This window comes from Pongo abelii, chromosome 20, assembly GCF_028885655.2.
Source record: "Pongo abelii isolate AG06213 chromosome 20, NHGRI_mPonAbe1-v2.0_pri, whole genome shotgun sequence".
Lineage (NCBI taxonomy): Eukaryota > Metazoa > Chordata > Mammalia > Primates > Hominidae > Pongo > Pongo abelii.
In genome coordinates, this window is record NC_072005.2 from 15,614,119 (window position 1) to 15,639,670 (window position 25,552).

General features: G+C 57.3%; 2 protein-coding genes and 1 long non-coding RNA gene across 16 annotated transcripts in view; 1 reads left to right on the top strand and 2 right to left on the bottom strand.

Moving 5' to 3' along the window:
• The window catches only part of AKAP8L (A-kinase anchoring protein 8 like), a 40,107-nt gene extending 38,038 nt beyond the window's left edge, over positions 1-2,069 (bottom strand). For both annotated transcript variants that reach the window (XM_009252909.3, XM_002828826.5), the window contains exon 1: positions 1-2,069. In XM_009252909.3, the coding sequence (XP_009251184.1) occupies positions 1-13 (13 nt within the window). In that variant the 5' untranslated portion in view covers positions 14-2,069.
• On the top strand, positions 1,652-3,347 carry LOC134760628 (uncharacterized). The gene is made up of 2 exons (XR_010138428.1): positions 1,652-1,789; positions 2,062-3,347. It is a non-coding gene; the product is annotated as an uncharacterized LOC134760628 (long non-coding RNA).
• Positions 3,184-25,552, bottom strand: part of WIZ (WIZ zinc finger) — a 27,836-nt gene continuing 5,467 nt past the window's right edge. For 2 of the 13 annotated variants that reach the window (XM_054538709.1, XM_054538710.2), the window contains exons 3-13: positions 23,732-23,804; positions 19,589-21,726; positions 17,812-18,135; positions 11,992-12,162; positions 10,566-11,069; positions 9,118-9,516; positions 7,990-8,541; positions 6,330-6,857; positions 5,702-6,121; positions 5,273-5,468; positions 3,184-4,327 (exon numbers count right to left, since the gene is read on the bottom strand). In XM_054538709.1, the coding sequence (XP_054394684.1) occupies positions 4,168-4,327; positions 5,273-5,468; positions 5,702-6,121; positions 6,330-6,857; positions 7,990-8,541; positions 9,118-9,516; positions 10,566-11,069; positions 11,992-12,162; positions 17,812-18,135; positions 19,589-21,726; positions 23,732-23,804 (5,465 nt within the window). In that variant the 3' untranslated portion in view covers positions 3,184-4,167. Of the gene's footprint in view, positions 4,328-5,272; positions 5,469-5,701; positions 6,122-6,329; positions 6,858-7,989; positions 8,542-9,117; positions 9,517-10,565; positions 11,070-11,991; positions 12,163-13,442; positions 16,414-17,811; positions 18,136-19,588; positions 21,904-23,731; positions 23,805-25,552 lie in introns of those variants that run through there. The other 11 variants (XM_054538716.2, XM_054538717.1, XM_054538714.2 and 8 more) reach the window with 10 other exon arrangements.

A 25,552-nucleotide genomic window follows, 5' to 3' on the forward strand; every position in this document is an offset into this window, starting at 1 on the left:
CTGTGTAGCTCATGGTGGCGGGCAACACAACATCCGACGACGCCGGCTTCTGCTGCTCTGAACATCCGACGCTGCGATAGCTGCTGCTAACCACAGGGTCCCCTCGACACACACCCGAGCCCCGCCTCCCGACCGCATTGGCTCATACCGGCCTCGGCTTCACGTCTATTGGAAGGAACCGCTGTCTATCTCTACGCCTCCTCATATCAGTGGCTGGAAGCTGCTGGCAATCTCGTGAGAGCCCCGCCTTGTCCCCGCCTTCGTTATTCTAAGGCCTCAGTGATTGGCCTACAGAAGCCGGCAGAGAGGCGGAGTCCTATAGAATTTGAGGGGGGCGGAGCTGTGCACTACGGAGAGGACCAAGGCCCAAGCACGGTCGGGCTGGAGGAGCGCCCGTGCCCTGGAGACCCGCCAGAGGGAGTCGGGTCTACGGCTCAGGGCACGGCTGGGATGCCAACTCCGCCACCGAGGTGCTGGGTAGGGGACCTAGCTAAGTCTCTCAACTTCTCTGGCCTTCGGCTCCCAAACAAGCATAGCAAAGCCATGTTGGAATGAGAAAATTAAAACTCAGCACCAAACAAGATGCTGGACACACGTTTCAACATTACGTGACAAAATGGGTGTAAAGAAATCATTCTGGTGCCAGTGCACTGAATAAATGTGACTAATCGTAACAAAACGATAATATATTTATATGGCATATGCTTATATGTGTAATAATTCCGTTTGTATTGTGTGTCATTCAAATGCTCCTTCCAACCTGCAAAAAGCTTTTAATCCTCACTTAAAACTGAAGCTTGGAACTCATGATTTGCTCAAGGTCCTTGACAGTTACGTGTTAAAATGGGAACTTTGTTTCTAAAACCCTCTTGATTCACTCTGGGCTCCAGAGATCCTGCAATAGTGCAGCTGGGCACCAGTCATGTCCTCAGTCTGTTTCCTGGGCATATGGAAACCCCTGCCAGGGACAACTCATAATTTCTAAAGGTGTCAGAGCTGCACTGAAAAGAGTACTTAACGTGTGTTTGTGAAAACTCATTAAGCTGCGCAATTACGACTTCTACACTTCGTATGTTTTAAAACTTTTCTTAAGGTATGCTGTTGCTTTTTGATGTTGTCGATTTCTTTAGGTGTAATAGTGGCATTTACAAAGTTCAGAGAAACATACTGAAATACTAAGAAGTTAACTGATCTTATGGCCAGGATGTGCTTCACACAATTCAGACAGGTAGAGAGAGAAGGGGGAAGCAAGGAGCTATAAGATAAATCTCTGACAGCTGAAGACATTGGTCATGGGTTGGTAAGTGATGGATAGATGAGTCCATTTTACTGTTTGCTCTACTTTTGTATAGTTGGAATTCTCCATGATAAACTGTTTTAATAAAACTCCCCCCACCCAAATGAGGCTTCTGCAGAACTGCTGCCATATGGAACAAAGCCACTTATGATGTGTTAAGTGAGCAAACTCCACACATGAAGCAGAGATCTGATGGATAAGCACTCTGGCTTTGGGGTTCATCTCCCCGTCAGCCTCAGGGATGCCTGCCTCTCTTCCAAACCAAGGCAGGGCCCCAGGACACCTCTTCTGTGCCCTGCAGGTTCGTTCCTTCATCGCACTTGCCACAGCCATCATTATACCCTGATTTGATTTCATTCACATCCAACACCCTCACAGAGACCACGGCTCAAAGGCTGAGACTTTGCTGCCTGAAGTGCATTAAAGTGGCCTGAGCAGAGAAGAGCAATGCTCAGAAAGTTTTAGGAAAACATCCCCCTGCAAGAACTGGAGGTGACTCTTCCAAGGACACACATGACCCTCACTTCACTGCATGATTGGTGGGGAGGAACTTGCCATATGACTTTACAAGCTCTTGTATCATTTGATTGTTTTTTGTTACATCTAGCCTATACCACTTTTATATTTCAAAAACTGACTTACGGGCCGGGCATAGTGGCTCATGCCTGTAATCCCAGCACTTTGGGAGGCTGATCGCTTGAGCTCAGGAGTTCAAGACCAGCCTGGGCAACATGGTGAAACCCCCATCTCTACAAAAATTACAGATATAAGCCAGGGGTGGTGGTGCACGCCTGTGATCCCGGCTACCAGGATGGCTGAGGCAGGAGAATCGCTTGAACCCAGGAGGCAGAGACTGCAGCAAGCCAAGGTCCTGCCACTGCACTCCAGCTTGGGCAACAGAATGAGACCGTGTCTCAAAAAATAAAATAAAAAAAAAAAACCGACTTAAATGAAAAGTTGAAAGAGGAAGAAACACCTTTGGGTCAGCTCACAAGATGCTCTCCCTGCTTCCTAAGTCCTGGATACATCCACCCACCCACAGCACAAGACGGAGAGAAGTGGTTGCAGCCTTCTGCCACCAGGCGAGATGTGTGCCCCCACAGGAACAGACGTGTGGGCCAAGACCACCCTTATGGGCGTGTTATTGCAGTCTGTTAACCCCTCCTTCCCAGGAAGGGGTATGGTGGGAGGGCCCAGAAAGCAGGGCTGGGGGTAGAGGTGGCCCCTTCTGTCCACATGCCATGAGGTCATTCCCACTTTCCAGCACTTGGCTGTTTAGTGAAAACGATGAGCTGAAAAACCACATGCAATAAACAAGAAGGAGCGGCCAACAAAATCTCTTAAAATCTCAGAAATGTTCAATAAACATTTCCAAAGCGAGAAAATAAATAACATTGCAAAGGAGCCAGTGGCTCCTCTTTTCCCCGTGTTCCCTGGGTCAGGGGTGCATGTGTCTCACTAGAAGCCACATGTATTAAAAGCAGGTGAGTTCCAGCTCTCTACATCCCCACTGGCCCCCGCCCAAATGCTCCCAACGGGTCCCTGACACCCTCGCTGGTAGCTCCTGCCCTTGATAAGCTCCTCTAGCCTCAACTGCTTCTTGATCCTGGCTCCCTTCCCAGATGGGCTGCCCAGAACCCTGGTTCGTCTGCTCACTGGAGCCGCTTTGCCAGCCAGCCAGAACCCCCCTCCCAGCCATGGCATAAAGGGCCAACAGCTGGGAACTTGGGCTCATCCCCAGCTGCGTCTGGTCAGCTTGGCGGCCAACGGGAAAACCCAGGGCCTCCATGGCTCTGGACAGAGGAGGCCCCGATCCCAGCCCCGGCTGCCAGCCAATGCCAGCCTGTCCACTCGACAGAAAAACACACGCTGGCCGCCTGCCCCAGGGCGTTTCCAGAAGAGAAATTTAATCTAATTTACATACTTCTAGGTACATCGATAACCAAAATGTGGCCACTGAAAAAAGTTAAAAGGTCAATCAGCTCCCGGCTTCTAGCTGGCCCAGGATTGCAAAATAAAAAGATCCACGTTCCTTATTCTCTACACAAAACGCGTTTTTAAAAAAGTGAAAGGTCTAGGGAGCTATACATAGAAAGCAACAGTGAAAAGGGAGAGGGAGCAGGAGTGGGGGAGGAGAGTCCCACCCCCCAACCCCACCCTCCAGGGCCCCAGAGCCCCTGAGGCTCTTTGGGGGGCCTTGACATGGCAGGAGGCAGCTGTCAGCTCTGAGCTCTTCCCATCTGGGAAGGCCCCTCTCGGGGGGCAGCCAACAAGGATTTCCGTGGCATTGTGGGCTCAGTGGGGGGCTCCCAGGCCCCAGCAGGCCCCACAGAGGGAGCGTGGCTTCCCCTGAGCAAGCACCGTGGCATGATGTGGTCGTTCAACCCAGGAACTGGGGGTCCGGGGCAGGTCCCGGGTCTCACGAGGTGCGTGTGTGTGTGTTCGCATGTACATGCGTGTGACAGGATATTCATGGGGGAGAGAGGGAACCAGAACAGGGGTCTTTGGGGTCTTTGCAAATGGCCACGGATGGCAGACATTGCCCTGCCTGGCTGCTAGACGGGGGAGTGCTGTCCTCCCCTGTGACCAGATCGGCTGCCACCAGAGACCTGGCTGCTGCCCCTGCTGGACCAGGTGGGCATGGGCTGAAGGAAGACACCCTGTGGCCCCAGAGTCCTCGGGCTGGGGGAAGGGCGGCTAGCTGGCTCCCGGCGCCCTGGCTGTAGTGTGCCCGGCCCCCAAGAGGCGCCGGTTTGAGGTTTTGGCTTGCTCCTTTGGAAACGGAAAGAAAGAGGAAGAGGGACAAGGACACAGAGGAGGAAGAAGAGGAGAGAGAGGTGGCACAAGAGGGGATCTGGAATGCTTTTGTGTTAGGGAGCCTCTGCCGCCGCTGTCTGTGCCTGCGGGGCCTGGGACTCCTCAGGTGGGGGGTCCGCTTTGGAGAAGTTCATCTCCAGGATGTGCCGCTGTAAATGCCGCACCCACTCTTCCTGGATGGAGAGGGGGCCCTGGAATTCCACCTCACAGAACCTGCATGGGGGAACAGAGAGGGAGTGGCCAGTGCTGTGAGGAGAGGCGGAAGCATAGCCTTGTCAACATCCCTGGGCACACCTGCTGCTACTCAGTGTGGACAGAGTCAGCCCAGGAGGCGGGGGAAGAGGGACCCAGAAGTCAGGTGTTCCCCGTGGACAGCCACCTTCACTCACCATGGGGTCATGGCAGGGTCTCACAGAGACCCCTGCCTCTATGCTCAGAAGTCACTGGTGCCAGGTAAGGGCTACTGGCTTCCAGGTACCCCTGCCATCTGGCAGATACATAGAATCTGAGACAGTAGAGGGCACAGAGAAGCAAATCCTACCCAACGCGCCAGGCCCCCTCCTCCGCCTGTCTTCCTGGCACCTAGAAAGGCCTCACAGCACAGAGGCCCGGAGCCCAAGCTCCATGGCTCAAGACGTGGCTGTGACTCTGACTTCTGACTTGGCCTGTATGGCCTCAGGCAAGTCACCTCACGTCTCAGAGTCCCAGTTCGCTGCTCTTCTATGTACTTGTGGACTTTTGTAAGAATTAACTAAGATCTACTTTTTTCTTGAGCCAGACACTAGTTGAGTGCTTACTTACCATGTGCCAGGCAGTTCTGAGTGCTTTATAAATATTAAATTCACTTACTCCTCGTAACAAATCTGTAAGGTAGGTTTGTTATCAACCCGCTTTTATGAGTGAGGAAATTGAGGTAAGGAGCAGGTAAGCCCTTCCCTGAGGTCACTAAGCTGGTAAGTGGCAGAGTTGGGGTTTGAACCCAGGTCTCACAGGCTACAAAGCTCAGGGTGTCAGCCTTTAGCCTGAGCCCCACCACACCCAAGGGCAGCCACTGAGGCGACACCTCCCAGCTTCCACCAGACCCTATCCTGTTCCAAGGCTCTGGGTGACCAAGGCCCACTCAGGTGGTCTCCCTCCCTCCCCCGAGGGGCAGCCTACCTGCATTTGAGGGTGTAGATGTTGCCCACGAACTTGACAAGTGATGTCTGGGGGGGCCGGGGCACCAGGGAGGGGACTGGCCGGACTCGGGGTGGGGGTTGCCGCACCTCCTCCAGCTTCTGCTGTAGGTCATTGGTGTCCTCGCCTCCCCGGGCTGCGGAGGCATCTGGAGGGCGGGCTTGTCGGCGTTCGAATTCTAAGGTGGAGAGAGGGACCGGAGATGAGTGGGAGGGGTGGACGCTGCAGAGACTTGGAATACACAAGAGCCGAGGACTGATGCTACCTGGATGGGCGGGATGGGGGACGGATGGGTGAATGGGTAAGCAACTGGAGAAAGGACTTAAGGGCCATGGCAGAGCGCCTGGGGAGTGGCTGGGTGGGCCTGACAGGTGCCCGCTGCGCTCCCGACCCTCCTCCACCAGCACTCACTGTTGATGTTCTGCCGCTGGTGCTCCTCAGCCTTCACGGTGCCTGGTGGGCTGGCTGCCAGAGGCCGCTCACCACTGTCGGCTGCCCGGCCAGCCTCAGGCCCTGGCTCCCCTCCGGCACTGCGGCCGACCACGGCCAGGCCCCCAGGTGCCAGCCCCAGGGACGGCCGCTTGTCACTGTCACGGCCATGGCCGGCACTGCGGAACTTCTTGGTGAAGGGGCGGCCGCCCTGGATGTAGCTGCGGTAGGCGCCCACCTTCTGGGGCCGGTGCTTGATCCACTCGCTCAGTGTCTCGATGGGCGAGCCATTGACGCACCACTCGGTCACGCCGAACTGCCGCAGGTGTGCCCGTGCGTGGCTGGCCAGGGCCTTGCGGTTTTCAAAGTAAAGGCCACACAGCTCGCAGCAGGCCTCAGTGGCTGCAGGGCGGAGGGGGTGCTGCTGAGTCACAGCCCGAAGGGGGCAGGTGCACCCAGACGGCCCTGCCCAGGCCAGATGCCAATCCCGCCTCCCACACAGACCCAGCCATGGGGGCCCCACTTGGGGTCAGTGTGCACGCTTGTGGCATTGCCTGGCCTGGCAGGCCCTGGCGGTCGCCCTCCCGGGACCCTGCCGCCCGCTGCTTACAGGAGTGGGAGGTCTTCTCATGAAGGGTCTTTGCCTTGAAGGGCAGTTCAGTCTGGATGTAGGTCTTGGCCTTGACCTCTGCTGGGAGGAGGCGGTCCTCCTGCAGGGGCCGCTTGGCTGCCACTGAGCCCAGGTAGCCAGTGGCTGAGGGCTTGGCCCCAGTGATGGGCGTCAGGCTGAGCTCACGAGGAACCTGGGCTGGCCCTGCACCTGCTTTGCCTGGCCGACCAGCCAGGGGTGACAGCGGCAGTGGGGACTGCACGGGCCCAGGGGCCACGGTGGGAGGCCCGTCCTCAGCCAAGGCAGGGGCCAGGTCTCCAGCCGGTGGCTCCTTCTTGATGAGGCATGGCTTGGACTTCTTCTTGAGGATCTCTCGCAGCGTGTCGATGGGCGAACCATTGACGGACCACTCGGTCACACCCATCTGCCGCAGGTGTGAGCGTGCGTGACTCGACAGGCCCTTGCGGTTCTCGAAGAACTCGCCGCAGAACTCACAGCGGATGTCGCGCACCGGCTCTGCCCGGGACGCTGCAGGGGATCCAGGGTAGGGGGAAGGAGGAGGAGGAGGAGGAGGAGGAGGAGGAGGAGAAGGAGGCGGCGGCTGCGGGCAGGAAGCCTCCAAGCTCAAAGCCCCCGTATCAGTGCCAGCTGCCTAGCTACCCCTGTCCACACCACCCACCAGACCGCAACAACCTGCTCCCTCATCTGGGCCTCCAGAGGCCCTTTTTACATCTGGCTCTTCTGCTTGTTCTGTCACTTCAAATTCTAGCTGGCTTCAGGATATCTCCCTGTATGATCCTGGGCAAGTCACTTTCCCTCTCTGAGCCTGTTTCCTCCGCTGCAAAATGGAGATGAAAACTCCTACCTCCCAGTGTTACTATGGGAGGGTCTAAAATGGGAACAGCTCTGAGCATGGGGCACAGAGCTGGTACACAACACACGTGAGTGCTAAAGCACCGCCTGAGCTGCCTTCACCTGCTCAGCACACAGTGGGCATCCAATCAACCTGAGCAGAATAAACACAGTGCTGGTGTGACAGGCAAGCGAGCAAGTGACATTACAATGACGGCATACAGAGTTTTCTGTAACCAGGTGCTGTGCTAAGTGCTTTATCCCACTTAATCCTCAAGAAAACCAGACAGAGTTGAGAGTATGCTGATCTCCATCTTCCAAATGAGGAAACTTACCCAAGGTCACATAAAGCTAGACTGTGGAGGAACAGAGATCTTAACTCACACTTGACTCCAAATGTCAAGCTCTTAATTACCAAAAATGTCAGAAAGACACAGTTCAGACGTTCACTGCCAGTCCCTACGCTCCTGCTGTAGCAGACATCACTAATGGACCCCCGCAGTCTTTCTCCCTAGGAGTCTGGCTGGCAGCCACTACCAATCGATTTAAATGGCACAAGAGATGGAATCTTTCTGCTGTCACTGAATGACACAATCCTGCTTCTCAAATGAATAAAGGACAATGGAGCAGCAGCTCAGTTGCAGGGGTCTGCGTAGCAGGAATACACAGCTAACCCTGTGTCCTCTACCTGCGTGTCCTTCCTTCCAATTCAACCCTAGACACTGTGGATAACCCCAAGGGGAGGCGGGGAGGCAGGGAGGAGACCCCTCCAACTGTTCTCCCTGCCCTACTGCAGGGTCACACTTACACAGGTTCAGGGGTGTCATGTCTTCCCGTGGCGCCCCCCAGGGACCCTCAGATGGGTGCAGTTCCCCATGAAGGGCCCCCGGCAGCATCTCCCGCTTGATCTCCACCCGTATTTGTTCAGGCTTCAGCTTCTTGGGCAAGGAGGGTGCAGCCAGGCCTGGGAACATCTTTCGGGCCGTAGGAGGAGGAGAGGCAGTTGGTGAGTGGCCCAGGGGGCTGCCCGGTGGCGGTGGCAACTTCTTGGCCAAGGGTGAGATGTGAAGGTCCGAGGGGCTGCGGGCTTCCAGTGAGCTGCCAGGACCTGCGCCGCCCATCATCTTGGCCAGGGCTTTTGGGCTTGGCCCTGGTGGGTTGGGAGGTCCACCAGGCCGAGACTGGGTCCGTCTCTTCAGGATCTCCCGCAGCGTGTCGATGGGCGAACCATTGACGTACCACTCGGTCACGCCCATTTGCCGCAGGTGGGAGCGCGCGTGGCTCGAGAGGCCCTTGCGGTTCTCGAAGAACTCACCACAGAACTCGCAGCGGATGTCTCGTGCTGGCTCTGGGCCTGAGGCTGCAGCAGGAGGAGAAAGGGGCAGTTAGCATCTTGGAACTGCCAGCATGGTCACCTGCAGGAGTGTCCTGGTCGGCTGGGCGTGAGCGGCAGCAGCACGCCCACAGATTAGGGTGGTGAGGGCAGGTGCAGGTAAGGGAGTGGAGGAGCGGGGCTGGGGGCCAGATACCCGGCAGGAGTGAGGGGAGGCTCCAGAGAGCACATGGGCCCTCGGTCCTGGCGGAGGTGGATGGAACCAAGATTCCATTGCTCTGTGGGTCCCAACAAGGACAGGGTGAGGCAGGGAGGCAGCCTAGGTGCTATGTGCCATCCAGACAGGGGCAGATGTGGGTGCTCTGCACACTAAAAGGCAGGATCTCCCCGCCTTGGCCTTCATTCTCAGGAAGGGTCACGGAGGTCAAAGGCCAAGAGAGAGGGCCTAGCAGCCCACTGCCAACAAGATCTCTGGGCAGAACCGGCCCACTGCCAAGTGCCCCTGTCTACTCCCTGCCCCAGCAGGGAGGGGGCTGTGACCCCCCCCCCGGGAGGGGCTCCAGGGCCCGCAGTGAGGAGGGGGCAGCTGAAGCGAGAACCTACAGAGGTTGAGAGGAGACGGCTCCACATCAGAGGCCCAGAAAATGCCGGCGGCTGCGGCGGCCGAGAGGTCCTGCTTCCCCCAGGGGCTGGCCATACCCGCGGCCTTCAGCTTGGCCTTCTTGGCCGGCGGTGGCGGGGGAAGCAAGGAGAGGGCCGCGGAGGTGGGAGGCGGCCGCCCCGGGTGGGCCAGGGTGCCGCGCCTGGGTGGGAGGCGGATCTGGACGCCGTCCCTCCTGATGAGCCCGTGGAGCACGTCTATGGGGGATCCCTTGGCGTCCGGATCGCTGACGCCCAGGTGGCGCAGGTGGGCACGGGCGTGGCTGGACAGGCCCTTGCGGGTCTCAAACCAGGCACCGCACAGCTGGCAGTCCAGCTCTCTGCCCCCGTCACTATCTAAAGCTGCGGAGACAAAACACAGGGGGGGTTCACGGCCGCCACCTTGGCCGGCCTTGGGGGCCTGAAGTAGGAGGGTCTGGTGTGATTTTTGGCTGCTCAGGCAGTTGGGGGGTCCAAGACTCAGGCCGCAGATTTCTTTTGAAGTTTGGGAAGCAGGACATCCTGTTTCCTGCCTAGCCCTTTGGCAAAGCTTAAGGACGTTGGGTAGACAGGCAGAGACCAAATTCTAGGTAATCGGATACTCCCAGACCCTCTCCCCTAGGATCCCTGCTATGGGAGCTATGTGGGGGCGATGGTAGCTGCTGGGCTCATGCAGCCAAGGGCACACCTGCTCAAGGCCTGCCCCTGGAAGCACGGCAGACTCAGTGGAAGCAACTTCAAGGGAACATGAGGTGCCAAATGGGGGGCTCCATTGGGCAGGGGGTGAGACCCTGGGGTCACCCCCAGACTGTAATGTCCACAAATATATGGGAAAGCCTGATGTTGTAAGGGACGTCCTTGTTAAACCTGCTCACTGCACCTGGAGGGTTTCTTCCCAAACCCTGCCTGCCGTGCCCACAGGCAGCCCAGGAGGTGGGGCTTCACCGGCAGGCGCAGAGAGCTGCCTCTGCATGGTGGACAGCCAGGAAGACTTGATGACAGGACCAATCGTGGGCACCTCCCATCAGGTGATCCCCTGTCTATCCAAGATGCTTCCAACTACCACTGAGAAAGCTAGGCCACAGGAACCCTGGTTACCTTCACTGCCCCTACCCACAGGCCCAGAGAAAGCCAAGAGCTGCCCCTCAGTGGCAAGCATGACCCTGGCAGGCTCATCAGCCGCAGTGAGGCCTTCAGGGGAAGATTAGCAAAGTAAAGCGGGAGGCACGATCCACATCCAAGGCGGCCCAAAAGGAGATGCAGAGGCTCGACCAATACTCTGGCCTGGCTGGCCCAGGACATGGGAGCTGTAGTCCCCACCACCCCCACCCACCCTGGGCCCTGTAGCCTAACCTGAGGTCCCGTCCCTCCCAGCGCCAGAACCTCCCTCGGCTCTTGGGACCCACACTCACTGAGGTTCAAGGGCCCCTCATCCTCAGACTGAGGCCACTGTGCCTTTGGGGAGGCCGGCCGGGGGCTCAGGGACAGCTGGGGGCTCTTGTCCTCAGGATTCTTAGGGGTAGGGGAGCCCGCCAGGGCCAGTGGTGTCTTTTTGAGGAGTGGAGAGCTGGGCGGGTGGCCCAGGCCCTTGGCCGAGAAGCCGGGAGGCGACTTGATGGCTTTGTTGACAGCAGGGGCATCCAAGGGCTTGGCCAGGGTGAGCAAGCCGGGCCGGGGGGCCCCGGTGACCACCTCCTTCAGTGAGCTGGACTTCTTAGCCAGGCCTGGGGGCAGCCCAAGGTGGGCGTCAGGCAGGCCCTTCTGCTTCACAAGCTCGTAGAGGAGGTCGATGGGTGCGCCGCTGCTCTCCGACTCTGCCACTCCCAGCTGCCGCAGGTGGGAGCGCGCGTGGCTGGACAGGCCCTTTCGGGTCTCAAAGCAGGCACCGCAGACCTCGCAGGTGGTCAGGCTCTGGGCTGAAGGGCAACACAGAGGTCGGGAGAGCAGGCTGTGAGGCCCGCGGCCCAGCTCTCCCGCTTCTCCTCCCCCGAGAGTCCCACTCACCCAGGTTCCATGGAAGTGTTTTGCCTCCGTCAGGCCCCCCAAACCTCACAATGACCCTAACAAGGCAGAGAATAGCTTGGCTGCTTTGCCAATAAGGGTTAGAAACTGAGACTCAGAGAGGGAAAAGTTGTGCCCAAGGGCACACAGCAGGAGATAGAGCCCTTCTGTCATCCAGCTAGTGGGACACCTTTCAGAACCTTTCAGGCCTACGGGGTGCCCTGGCAACAGGTTCACACCAACGCTGACCTGCCAGCCACATGCTTCACTGAACTAAGTTCTAACCACCCTCTGTGGTTCAACTTCTGCCCGAAACACTGGTCCTTGCAGTCTCCTGCACCCTCTTGCACAGAGCCTTTCTCCTTGCCTATCTGCTTCTCTGTCTCCCCGTTCCCCAACTTGAATGGCCCTCAAGAGCAAGGGCCAAATTCATTTTGCTCCTCTCACCTCCCTGGAGTCCACCCCAGGGCCCGTCACTAGTCAATAACAACCTTAGGATCAACAGACAAAGAAATGGTGTCATGCGAGAGATTGCACAGCTAGCAAAGGCCAGATACAGCAAATGAGCTGGGTCTGAGTATGAGCTCTGGACCACCAGGCCCACTGCTTCTGGATGCTGTCCCTCGCCCCGTGAAGGTGCAGCTCAGGGCCATGCATGCTCGGGACAGTAGAAGTTCAAGAGAGAAGACAGCTGAGTGCCAACCTTGGTGCCTCAAGGTGCCAGAGGGAAAACTGCAGGCAACCTGGGGCCCCACATTAACCCCAAGGCACGAGAGTGCCCCTGTGAGTGTAACCAGCCTGGCCAGCATCCCCTGCCATGCCACCTGGGCCACTCACCCTTGAGGTCCTGCAGCTCCTGTTTGCTGCCATGAGGAACCTCTGCAGCCACTTTGCTGCTCAGCCGACTGGCCACCTGCTCCAGGGCCCCAGGGACAGGCAGGCTCTTCTTAGGGAGCGAGGGAGAGCCCAAGTCCATGGCCACCATTGCGTTTTCCTCAGAACCCAGGCCTGTGGGTTGGGAAGACAGGCTCAGCCCAGACAAATTTCAGGCTGTCTATCCCCAGAACTAAGAAGATGGCCTTCTTCCTTATCCTTGATGTCTGCTCTCACTCTGCAAGGCGACTCACCCCAGGAAAGCTGAGGTTCCACCCATAACCCCCAGCACCAGTCCAGTGCAGGGACACTGAGGCTGCCACTGACAGCAAACACCAGCAGCTGCTTCCACACACTACAGCATGGGCAGGTCTGGGGTGTAATGCAAATCTGAGCCCAAACTCCCATCCCGGGGGATCTCAAAGAAAAGATCTCTCTGGGCAGAACTTGTGAGGGGGAACGTCTGCCTGTCTTGAGGATGAGGGTGGGAGGCACTCAGAAAGGGAATTCAACATAACACCAGGGTCAGGAGGCTGGAGAGGCCACACAGAGGCAGGGAGCCAGGGAGCCAGGGACAGGGAGGTGGCTTCACAGCACTTGTGAGGAATCTCCACCAGACAAGACAGCTGGGGCTGCAGAGACAATGGGGGACCAGGGGTGGCCTACTCATCACAAGGTGGACCCTAAGTGGGGTAAGGTGAGAACCTGATGTCTGCACCTACAGCGATCCGACTGCGGACAGAAAGAGTTGGAATCACAGAACTTTGTGTTAAGTTTCTGAGACATCTGTCAGGCCCGCAGCATCCCTGGGTGAGGAGTGTGTGGCAGAGAGAACCAAGGGTGAATTTTCACGTCTAGTTTTTCAAAGGGGCCTGGGAAGCCAGTTGAACTCCAAATTTAGAGTTCAGAGAATGGCAAAGGCTCAGAGGATGAAGAAACTGTGTGCCAGATGGGGCCTTGGAGGCGTTCAGTGGGATGTAACGGGGCAGGGGGCCATGTAGGTTCTATACTCAGTTTGAGTCTCACAGAAGCAAAGAGTAAGCGCTGAGGACTGGGGCACCGAGGACTTTGTCAAAGTCTCCGGGTCGGGTGGGCGCGTCTGTCAGATGGGGCAGGGCTGAAGTGAGTTTCCGCACCGGACGGACCGGAACCGTGGCAAGGGACGCTCCCGGGGCTCCAAAGGGGGCAAGGGACATCTGTCAGACGGGGCAAAGGTCTCGAGGAGCGGCGGAAGAGTGTTTCTGACGCCTGGGACCTCGCGAGCGGCGACAGAAGGCCCTGGGCCCACACAACTAAGGGGCCTTGGGGTGGGGGGGGCGTCCCGGAGACTGGACGGAAGGCGTAGGGGGCGGCGGCACCGGCAGGCGGGATTCCGACCTTCCCCTCCCCGCACCCTCCCAAGCGCGGGCTCTTACCGGGCGCGGGAGCGGACGCGGACCCGGGCCCCGGCTCCGGCTCGGCCTTGGGCCCGTCCCGCGGCGGCGGTGGCGGTGGCGGTGGTGGCGGCGGCGGCGGCGGGGGTGGGGGCGGCGGCGGCGGCGCGGGGGGTGCCGCGGGGCCCGGGCTCGGGGGGCTGGGCGGGGGCGCCCCCGCGGGCGCGCGCTCCCGGGCGCCCCCCGCGCGCGGCCCCGCCGCCGCCTTGCTCTCCGCTTTTGTCACTCGGCACTGGGCGGTGGAGGCGGCCATCTTGGCTCCGGCGCACGCGGGGCGGCCGCCCCAGGCGGGAGCAGCTGAGCGCCGAATGCCGAGTGCCGCTGCCGCCGCCGCCGAACCCGCTCTGCCCCGCCCCTCAGGGCGCGCCCAGGGTGGCCTGCCGAGTGCCGAGCGCCGAGCGCCGAGCGCCACGAGCGAAACCGTTCGTCTGGGCCCTGTGGGCGGACGGCTGCAGCTGCTGGAAGCTTGTCGCGCGCCCTGGCTAGCGGATGCACCCACACTGGGCGCCCAGCGGCCTCTAACCGCCGCCCCAGCCCAGTCCCCGGACATCTCTATCCCTAGGATGGGAATCTTCCGGCCTCACTCAGACCCCCTTAAACAACGTCCAAACTCTTAAGAGCCCCGACGGGCGGAGCTAGGACCTGCCCTAGGACCCTGCCCCATTCCCTTTCCGGAAAGTCTCCACCTCTGAGTCGGGGATCCTGGAAAACACCTGATCTCCAACCACAAGAATCCCTCCAGTATCATCCTGTTATCCAACCGTCCCCCGACGGTGCTGTTCCGCAGACCTAGGGAACCCCACACGGCCGGCACCACATTTCAATCACCGCCTGCTTCTCTCTCCGATTGTCCCCAGCTGTTCCTTGACAGTTGGGTGGGGCTAGAATCCGACCATTGCCCCGCCCCCAACCTGGCACCCGCCCCCTCCTGCCCACTTAGGGAGAGGGGGCAGGCTTCTAACGACAGCCTTGCAGCGCCAGTGCCCAGACCTAGCCCTAATGTTGCATATCCTTCCTTAAGGCAAGGCTTCCAGGATCTTCCCAATCACTCCTCAATCGCCAACCCTCTGCCTCGCAGTTATTCACTGAAAGACTGGTCATAGCTCTCCCTCCCAAGGATAAGGCCAGGGCAGTGCCAAACCTGGCTCCTCTCATCCGTAGGCTGATTCCTTATACCCCAGTGCCTCCTGCACCCCTAGCCATCCTCAGAGCCAGCTCTGTCTCACAGCCACCCCGAGACACTACAAGCCAGATGTGGGTGAGCTGAATGCCCGGGGAGCAGCCTTTAGCAGAAGCAAGAAGCCTGAGGTCAAGTCCCCACTCTGCCCCTTCCTGATGTGTCACCTCAACCAGCCGCTGTCCTCTCTGAACCTCCAAGGAGAGGGGGCTTTGATAGCCCCACCCTCCCCTTTGCAGGCTCATGAGTGCCCTTCAAGTGGGCTTGTGAATGGGTCTGACTGAGCCCAGAGTACAGGTCTAGGTAGGACCCCAGCAGCTGCAAGTAGGAATAGTATCGAAGGGGCCGGGTGCGGTGGCTCACGCCTGTAATCCCAGCACTTTGGGAGGCCAAGAGGGGTGGATCACTTGAGGTCAGGAGTTTGAGACCAGCCTGGACAACATGGTGAAACCCCATCTCTACTAAAAATACAAAAAAAATTAGCTGGGCATGGTGGTGGGCGCCTGTAATCCCAGCTGCTTGGGAGGCTGAGGCAGGAGAATTGCTTTAACCCGGGAGGCGGAGGTTGCAGTGAACCAAGATCGTGCCACTGCACTCCAGCTTGGGCGACAGAGCAGGACTCCATCTTTAAAAAAAAAAAAAAAAAAAAGGGCCACGCATGGTGGCTCACACCTGTAATCCCAGCACTTTGGGAGGCCGAGGCAGGAGGATCACAAGGTCAGGAGATCGAGACCATGCTGGCTAACACGGTGAAACCCTGTCTCTACTAAACAAAATACAAAAATTAGCCGGGCGTGGTGGCAGGCGCCTGTAGTCCCAGCTACTCGGGAGGCTGAGGCAGAAGAATGGTGTGAACCCAGGAGGTGGAGCTTGTAGTGAGCCGAGATCGTGCCACTGCACTCCAGCCTGGGTGACCGAGCGAGACTCCATCTCAAAAAAAAGAAAAAGAAGGAATAGTATCAAAGGAAGCCCCAGCCTTCAGCAATCCCAGGGACGATTCCCCCTGTTCACTCTCCATTCCTCAGAGCCCAACTACTTTTTGTAGCCAAGTTCTTTGCCTTGTAAAGGCTCGTGCAAAGTCAGGCTGTGCAAGACTGGGCCCTTCACTTGTCCACTCCCTTTGCAGTGCCCAGTCCTGGGCTCCTTCACCAAATAGGACTTATGGATTTCCAAGCCATCCTCCACTAGAGACACCACCAAACAAGCTGCTCAGAAGTCTAGCTCTACAGCTGTGTGGCTGTGGCAAAGAAGATGACCTATGGTTTCCTTATCCTTAAAACAGGGACATGGCTGGCGTGGTGGCTCACGCCTGTAATCCCAGCACTTTGGGAGGACGAGGCGGGTGGATCACGAGGTCAGGAGATAGACACCATCCTGGCTAACACAGTGAAACCTCGTCACTACTAAAAATTAGCCGGGTGTGGTGGCACCCCCTGTAATCCCAGCTACTCGGGATGCTGAGGCAGGAGAATCGCTTGAACCTGGGCAGTGGAGGTTGCAGTGAGCCGAGATGGCACCACTGCACTCCATCCTGGGCGACAGAGTGAGACTCTGCCTCAAACAAACCAACCAACAAACAAAAAAACCAGGAACACAACAATCTTAGTTGTACAGACTTACACTGAGGCATAAATGAGATAATACATGTTAAAGTCTTAGTACAGGGGCCAGCGTGATGGCTCAGGCCTCTAACTCCCTGCATTTTGGGAGGCTGAAGCAGGAGGATTGCTTGAGCCCAGGAGTTCCAGACCAGCTTGGGCAACACAGCAAGACCCCGTCTCAAAAAAAATAAAAAATTAAAATTAAAATCCTTAGTACATAGCAAGCATTTGATAATGGAGGAGCATATCAGGTCTGCCAGACAAAGCAAACATTGGTTGAAAATCTAGACTCTAGGCCAGGTGCAGTAGCTTACGCCTGTAATCCCAGCACTTTGGGAGGCCGAAGTGGGCAGATCACTTGAGGTCAGGAGTTTGAAACCAGCCTGGCCAACGTGGTGAAACCCCGTCTCTACTAAAAATACAAAAATTAGCCAGGCGTGGTGGTGCACGCCTGTAATCCCAGCTACTCAGCAGGAGAATCGCTGGAACCTGGGAGTTGGAGGTTGCAGTGACTGAGATCGCACCACTGCATTCCAGCCTGGGTGGCAGAGTGAGAGTTCATCTCAAAAAAAAAAAAGAAAAGAAAATCTAGCCTCTAGGCTGGGCACAGTAGCTCACGCCTATAATCCCAGCGCTTTGGGGGCCTGGTCACTGGAAGGCAGGATCACTGGAAGGCAGGAGTTTGAGACCAGCCTGGCCAACATGGTGAAAACCCATCTCTACTAAAAATACAAAAGTTAGCTGGGCATGGTGATGGGCGCCTGTAATCCCAGCTACTCATGAAGCTGAGGCAGGAGAATCACTTGAACCCCGGAGGCGGAGGTTGCAGTGAGCCAAGATTGTGCCACTGAGCTCCAGCCGGGGCAAAAGAGTGAGACTCCATCTTGAAAAAAAAAGAAAATCTAGACTCTAGATCTGCACTATCCAATAGGATCCCCACTAGCCTGGCACTAGCTTCATTTCAACTTCTTAACAGCCATACGTGACCAATGGTGTCCCTGTAAGACCGTGCAGATATCTAGAGAACATTTCCAGCCATCATCTCAGAAAGTTCTATATAACAATGCTTCTCAAGATAGAAGATGTCATTAACAGCAAAGAATCTGGGGCCCAACTGCCTGGGTTTTAAATCCCTGTTTCACCCTTTCCAGCTGTGTGACCTCGGGCAGGTTAATGAAACGCTCTGTGCCTCAGTTTCCTCATCTGTAAAGTGGAAGAAATAATAACACCTGCCTTATAGGATTGTTGTGAGGATGTAAATGAGTTCATGTTTGTAAAGTGCTTAGAACGATGTCTGGCTCCCAGTAAAAGCTCAGTAAGCATTTGTCAAAGTCACTGGCAGGAAAGATAGTGAAAAACTGGATCCAGAAAGAGACCTGGCCCAGATCCTGAGTGAAACAGAAAGGACACCTAAATAGCAGGGTGGTTGTAAGGAAAGTCATCAACATACTTTGTAAAGTGACTCAAAATGCTTCCAGGAAAGCTGAGCGGCTGCCCCTCCAGCCCCGCCCCTCCAATGCTCTGGGCCCCTGGGAAGGATGGGGCTCCAGCACAGCCCGTCCCCTCCCCTTACCATCTCCATAGGCTGGCCCAGGGTCCTCAGCCCAGGTGGGTGGAAAGGGCACCGTGAGAGGTAAGCGGGGCCGACGGGAGGTCAGGAAGCTGCCAGGCGGACCCCCAGGCTCTCGGCCCAGGGGGCTTGGGGGCTGCTCAGCAGCAGAGGTGGCCAGCAGCTCCTGCAGGATGTTGATGGGTGAGACAGTGAGCTCCCAGTTGGTGATACCGAAGTCACGTAGGTGGGCCCGGGCGTGGCTGGAGAGGCCGGCCCGTGTGTCGAAGCCAGCCCCGCAGAAGTCACAGCGCATCAGGCTGAAGGTGCCTGGGTCAAAGTTGGCCACTGTGGAGAGAGGACAGGACTGCCTGAGGTGGAGAGGGGGCTACTCCCCAGCCTCAACCCCTCCCCATACTCAGGGTTTCACCCTGGACTGCCTTTCTTCCCCGTGGCTGTCCCTTTTGCTCCTGCCTGCCCCTCAGCTCTCAGCTCGTGCATCCTCCCACCCCATTCCAGGAAGCCTGACCCTCCCAGATACCCCCTTCCCATATCTGGCAACATCAAGGAGGGACCTCTCCTGCAAAAACCCTTCTCCAGGGCCAGGTGCGGTGGCTCACGCCTGTAATCCCAGCTCTTTGGGAGGCCAAGCGGGAAGATCTCTTGAGCCCAGGAATTTGACACCAGTCTGGGCAACATAGTGAGACCCCATCTCTATAAAAAAATTAGCTGGGCATAGTAGTGCGTGCCTGTAGTCCCAGCTACTTGGGAGGCTAAGGTGGGAGGATTGCTTGAGTTTAGGAGTTTGAGGCTGCAGTGAGCTATAATTGCCCCATGGCACTCCAGCCTGGGCAACAGAGCAAGACCCTGTCTCTTAAAAAGAGAAAGAAAGAAAAAGAAATGCTTCTCCAGTTGTGGACCTGCCATCTTCTGTGAGAGTATTTGATTAATAGCCTTCTCGTGACTATTTTTACTCATGATCACCCAAGTGCTGTAAATTAAATATTTGTTGGATGAAGAAATGGACAAATGGATGTAATGCCCTCCGCTAGGAGCCTTCTCTGAGCCCTGCAAATGGAGTTAGGGACTTTGTCTCAGCTTCCCCAGCCTCCTGGTTCTCCCAGCTTTCCCCACATCTCAGCCCTGCTCACTCAGTGTCGTCACTGCCTGGTTTCCTGGTTGTCCACCCCTTGCCCCCCACCCCTAGTGCGTAGATACACACACACACACAGACACACACACACACACACTCAAACACCATACTGGCACCTCCCCAAGTGGGCTTTGTGTCTGCCAATGTCAGAACCACCCAGGGTGCTCCTGTTGGAAACAGACTTCTGGAATCAGAGCCTTGTACTGTGGGAACTGACAAACCTTACAGGCAGCCCCAGGGGGTTCTGAAGCTGGCCAGGGTGGGGTGGAGGGGGTCCCACCACTCCTGGACTGGGCCATGAACTCCGAGAGTCCAAGAACTGCTATTCTGTCCACTGCTGTGTCCCCAGGTCCCCAGAACAGAGGGGAACCTTGCTCAGTAAATATTCGTTGAATGGAGGAATGAATGAAATTCTCTGCCTGAGGCTGACTCTTCTACCCACACTCCTTCCTCCAGTGGCTAGAATGGCCAGGGGACTGGGGCGTCTCCACACATCCACCGACCAGGTGGCCTTTACTGTGGCTCCCAAGTCTCTCAGGAGCAGAGGCCCCACTGCCCCCCTGCTTGGCGCTAAGGGAGAGAATTTAGATCAACGGTGGGTTGCCCAGCCATGTGTCTCCTGGGCCTTTAAAAGTGAAGCTGCCCTACCTTTTTTCTTCTTCTTCTGGAAGGAGAACCTGCGCTCAATGGCCTTCACCTCCTCAGCGGAGATGAAATGGCGCACATTGTAGCTGACGCCCACGCGGTTCAGGTGGCCCCGGACATGGTTGGCCAAGCCGATGCCGTTGTGGAAGCGATCGGGGCAGTAGGGGCATTTCCGCTCCTCATGCTTCAGTGCCATGGCCGGGTCCCCATCCAGGAGTGTGTCCAGCCCCAGCGGGCCGCCCAGCGGCGCGTCCAGGAGCAGGAAGTCCAGGGGATGGGCGCCTGCCAGCCCCAGCTCCTCGGGCTGCAACCTTGGGGGCACCCTGGCTGCCGCCATGACCTGTGGCCCCAGCTTCGCCACCAGCACAATGGGCACCATCCCTCGGAGCTGCTGCTGCTGCCCCTGGGTGGCCTCTGCTACCTGCAGGGCCTCTCGGAATGTCTGCTTCAGCTCCAGGGCCGGCTGCGGGATGAGGCTGGAGGTGGCTAGGGGTGAAAAGACCCCATTTTCTGGGGAAAAATCCATCTCGGAGGTCAGTACTACATCCTCCTCTTCCTCCTCCTCCTCCTCCTCTTCGCTCCAAGGACGCCTCCGTTCCCCCAGCCCTTGTGGGTGGACGGTGCTTTTGTTCCTCCCGAGCTGTAAGGAGTAGGGGGTGGATGCTAGCGTGGAGGGAAAGGCCAGCCTTCCGAGAGGCCTCTGGCCTGTGCCATGCGTGAGTGGCTTTGACAGAGGGAAATCTCTGATGCTCAGCTGCTGGCATCCTGGGCCAAAGGCCAGGCTGGGGTCGTATCCAGCAGGGTTCTCCCGCCACATGGGGGCCAAGGACGGCTCAGCTTTGCCAAAGTAGTCCACAGCAGTGTCAGGGAAGCAGGCGTGAGCATCCTGGCTAGTGCCCGGCTGGCTGGCAGGGTCCTCCTCATAAGCCTCGCCATCCTCCTCCCAGTGGGGATGGGCATGCACCAGCCTCATGTGCTCCCTGAGCAGGCTCTCGCTGGGCGCAGGGAAACCACAGAAGACACAGGCGCTGAGGCCAACGGCAGCTCCGTAGGGCTGATAGAGGAGGGCACTGGCCTCAGGGCTGGGGCTGCCAGCCCCGCTGCTGCCTCCAAAAGGCTCCTTGGTGGTCTGGCCTGGGGGCTCACGCACGTGCAGCTTGGCATGCTGCACATAGGCCCTGGAGGAATTGGTGCCAAAGACACACTTGGGGCACTGCAGCCGTGCCTCCCGGCCCTCGTCTCCTGGAACTTGCTTCAGCTTTTGGATCTCCTCAATGATCTTCTCCCGGGAGGCCTGGTGCAGCTGCCGGTGCTGCTCCAGGGCAGTGGGGTCGGCAAAGGCCCAGCCGCACTCGCTGCAGGCCAGCGGGGCCAGGTCCGCAGGGGGCTCCTGGCCCGGGGCTCGGCGGTGCTGGCTCATGTGCTCCAGGAGGTGCTCCTTCTGCTTGAAGTAGATGCTGCACTCGATGCATGGGAACACGGCCGGCTCCTCATCCTCGTCCTCATCTGGGCTGGCCACTCCTTCGGCCACCTCCTCCAGCAGCTCACACAGGTAGGGCCCGGTCCGGATTGGGGGCAGTAGCGGCTGCAGCCGCTCCACAGAAGCCTCCGAGTTCACTGTCCAGGTCTGTGTGGCTACCTCCGAGGCTGACGTGGGTAGGCCCCACTCGGACGGCTGGGCCAGCCCCTCCAGGTCCTCCAGATCTTCTCTGCCACCCACCACCGCCATGTCCAGCGTCTTTGGGGTGTCTTCCACTGGCACAAACACCCTCCTGAAGGGGGCGAGGGGTGGTGGCTGGGCAGGCAGGTCCAAGTGCAGCCCTGCGTCCTGGGGGGATCCCTGCTCGTCCTCATCTTGGAGCCAGTCGAACCTGGGGCGGCCCTGGGCATGTTTCTCCAAGAGCCTTGGTTCCCCCCGGTGGTGTAAGAACCTTCTAGAGCCCTCTAGCTCAGCGTGGGGTTTCATGGTTCTCACAATGACGGAGTCCTCGAATCTCCGCTCAGATAGGATGCCCTCCCCAGCCTCCTGGACAAGGGGGTGCTCCCAGGGCCCCTGGCCATCAGGGGTACCTGAGAAATGGCCCAGAAGATGGGGTGGTGGGGAGCCCGGCCGGAAGTCCAGGCTGCCTCCATCCCAGCAGCTGTAAGGAAGTGCCAATGGGGACAGGTTAGCCATGGGCTGCAGTTTTCCTTCCTAGGGTGGTGATGGGGGTCCTCCCAGGCCGTTTGAAGCAGGACCCAGAGATCCAGCCCGAGGGTGACAGGGGTGTGGGGGTGAGGGTGGCAGGTAGGGGGAGTCCACGTGGATCCTTCCGGACCTATCGGGTCAAAAGCCAGGTTCAACTCCTAGGATGCACCTGTTCACAAAGCCTAGCCCTGCTGCATTGTGGGGGAATGTACGGAGACCACCCCTGGGCCACACGGGGATGTGGCCACCTCTAAGAAGTCTGGTGGCAACAGTCAACTCTCATCTCTCCCCAGGGACGACCCAAGCCTCTCATCTGTGCTCCAGGCTGCTTCTGTCTTGGTCCTCCCCAAACTGGGGTGATTTTGCTAATTTAGTTTCACCTCTCCCCCAGATTTGGTGATTAACTTTGTGGCAGAACAGTTCAAAGGAATGTTCCTTTTCCCTGCATCTCCCCCCTCCGGAAAGGCAGAGTCAGGAGAGGTTGAAGGTCCCTGCTAAGCCTTTGGCCCCAGTGATCCTGACCTTCTTGGGCAGAGGGGTGGGAGTGGGGTTGGGGGAGGCAGGGTAACCATTCTGGGCCTCAGTTTTCCAATCCTCAAATTGGGGGTAATTCCCAAAAACTGGGAACCCCTTTGTCCTTATACAACATCTGTGACTGGGAACCCCTTTGTCCTTATACAACATCTGTGGAGCTTTCTCATAGCCATCATCAACAAAAGGTGCTTGCAACACAAGGCAGGTGCTTATTTAAATGCTCACAACCACAACCTTTCAATGACCCCACAGGGTGTAGGGTGAAGATGACACAACTCAGTGCTTGAGAAATGCTTTGTTTCACCTCATGCCTGGCCCAGTGTGGGTTCTTATTATGACCATTTGAGATCGGTTCTCCCTTCCTTTTCAAGATCCTGCCTCCATCAGGGGATGCCAATCACGCTTATGGAACAGATGTGGAAAATGTTCCATTCAGATGTTGGGTGGAGACCATAAGGTCACCTTTCTAAGCTCCATCACTGACATGTGATACTAACAGGACCGTCCTCCTGGGGCTGTGGCAAGGATTCAGTGGGGATAAACACATGTTCAGAGCGTAGCTCATAGCAGCTATTATTAATTAATTAATAATATTCTTGTTCATTCTGAGAGCTATTAGTAATCCTGATAAGCTTACTATGACCTGGCCAGGCATGGTGGCTCATGCCTGTAATCCCACCTCTTTGGGAGGCTGAGGTGGGTGGATCACCTGAGATCAGGAGTTCTCGACCAGCCTGACCAATATGGTGAAACCCCATCTCTACTAAAAATACAAAAACTATCCGGGCATGGTGGCAGGTGCCTATAATCCCAGCTACTGGGGAAGCTGAGGCAGGAGAATTGCTTGAACCCAGGAGGTGGAGGTTGCAGTGAGCCGAGATCGCGCCACTGCACTCCAGCCTGGGCGATAGAGTGAGACTTTCTCAAAAAAAAAAAAAAAAAAAAAAAGATCACTATGACTTATTAGCACCTGCCAAGCCATTTAATAAAGGGTAGGGACCATCAGCATTGCTCTTGATTCCTGCTCTCACCCAATGCCCCTTGGATCCTCAAGGCGAATTCATGAGATGCATCTTATGGACTCCATTTTGCAGATGAGAAAACTGAGGCCCAGAGAGGCCTAGTATCATTCTAAGGGTCACCTGGCAGAGAGAGGACTCCAAGGGTCCAACATCCAGGCTCCTGCCCCTCTGGCCCTGCTCCTGGCAAGGGATAATGAGAGTTGACCCTCTGTGTTCATCCCAGACCTCCCCCAACCCCAGCACACGCCCAGGGGCTTGCCTGCCGGGAGCTGCCTCCTCCTCCTGCCTGGCCTCCTGATTCCCTCCTGTCCCCTTCTCATTTCCCAGGGGCTTCTCTGAGGCCTGGGCATGTCCTGCTTGCCCCCCTGCCCTCCCTGAGGTCAGGGCCAGCATGGCACTCACCAGCTGCTGATCCGATGGGTGGCGGAGGTGGCACGGGGGAGGGCTTCGCTGAGGCCGGGATGGGGCTGCCCGTCTGCAACAGAGAGGGGAGACCCTGAGGGGCTGGGGTCCCCCTGGCCGGGGCCCTCCACACCCCAGCTCCAGGAGCCCTGCCAGGTGCCTCAGAAAGGCCCTGCTGGCTCCCAATTCCTCTCCCTGAGAGGCCCGTGGCCTCTGTGGTCCTGAGCCCTGAAAGGGGTTTCTTTGGAGGAGTCCCCTTGGCTCTCCTGGGGGACCCCAGGGCCTTGCTGCCTTCCAACCCTCCTCTCTTTCCCCCAACCCAGCAGCCAGGGTGGTTTTTTACAAGCCTCACCCTGGTAAAAACTCACCTGGCTTTTCATTATACCTATAATAAAAACCAGACTTCTATTTTTTGAGATGGAGTCTTGCTCTGTTGCCCAGGCTGGAGTGCAATGGCGCGATCTCGGCTCACTGCAACCTCTGCCTCCCGGGTTCAAGCGATTCTCCTGCCTTAGCCTCCCGAGTAGCTGGAATTACAGGCGTGTGCCACCATGCCTGGGTAATTCTTCTATTTTTAGTAGTGAGGGCGTTTTGCCATGTTGGCCAGGCTGGTCTCAAACTCTTGACCTCAAGCGATCCACCCACCTCGGCCTCCCAAAGTGCTAAGATTACAGGTGTGAGCCACTGTGCCCGGCCTAAAAACCAGACTCTTAGCCGCCACCTACAGGGCCCTATGAGGTCAGACCTCTGCTGGTCTCTCCAACCTCCCATCTCTCTCCTGGCCCTTCAATGCCTCCATTCTGACTGTATGGGCCTCCTCAGGAAGCCCCAAGCCCACCTAACTCTTTTGGGCCTCAGGGCCTTTGCACCTGCTATGCCTTCTGCCCGGGGCACTCATCTCTGACTACCTAACTCAAATGAGCCACTATGATTTTCTCTCTCAGCATCTGTTTCATTTCTTTCTTAGAACTTTCTGAAATCACCTGGCTCTTTCTTGGGATGACTGCTGGGTCCCCCACTAGCATGTAGTCACAGTAGACCAGGTACTTTGTCGGCATCGTTCACTGTAGCATTCCAGCACCTGGCATGCAGCAAGTGCTCAGCAAATCCTTGCCAGATGATGATCGAGGCACCTGTTCTAACCTGAGCTGCAGAGAGCCCATCCCTGCCTTCTGCACCCTCTGCCAGGCCTATGTCCTGAAATCCAATCCCCTCCTGGGACCCTCTCCCCACCAACACAGATGGAGCCAACTCTCTATTATCCGCCTGTGGAGCCAATGCCTGGAGCGACCACAGGAATCCTGGCCTGCGTCTCTGCCCGCCACACTTGCCTGATGCGGGTAAGCCTGCCAATCGGGGAGCAGGCCAATTGCCTGGGCCAAGGTTAACACACTGGGGGAACTTGTGCCCCGTCCAGAGCCCGACAGATGCAATTGTTGGATTAGCCTCAATTTGAGGATGGTCCAGAAAAAGGGATAGGGCTGGGGCGAATTCTTTTTCCAATCCCTCATCATCCAATTGGCCCAAGAAATTGAGAGCTGACTGTTGAGAGTCAAGGGATAAAAATGGAGGTAGGGTGGGGAGAGGGTGTTGACCAGAAAGGTGTGGTCACTGGCTGAGGGTCCTTCTTCTGAACCCAAGAAAAGGGTTGTGACTGTTGTGTGACCTCTGGAAGGGGTGGTGGGGGTATGGAAATTTGCATCATCTACAGCACAAGGTGTCTCAACATCAGCACTATTGGCATTTGGGGCCAGATCATTTTCTGGGGTGGGGTCCATCCTGTGCATTGCAAAATGGTAAGCAGCATCCTTGGCCTCCACA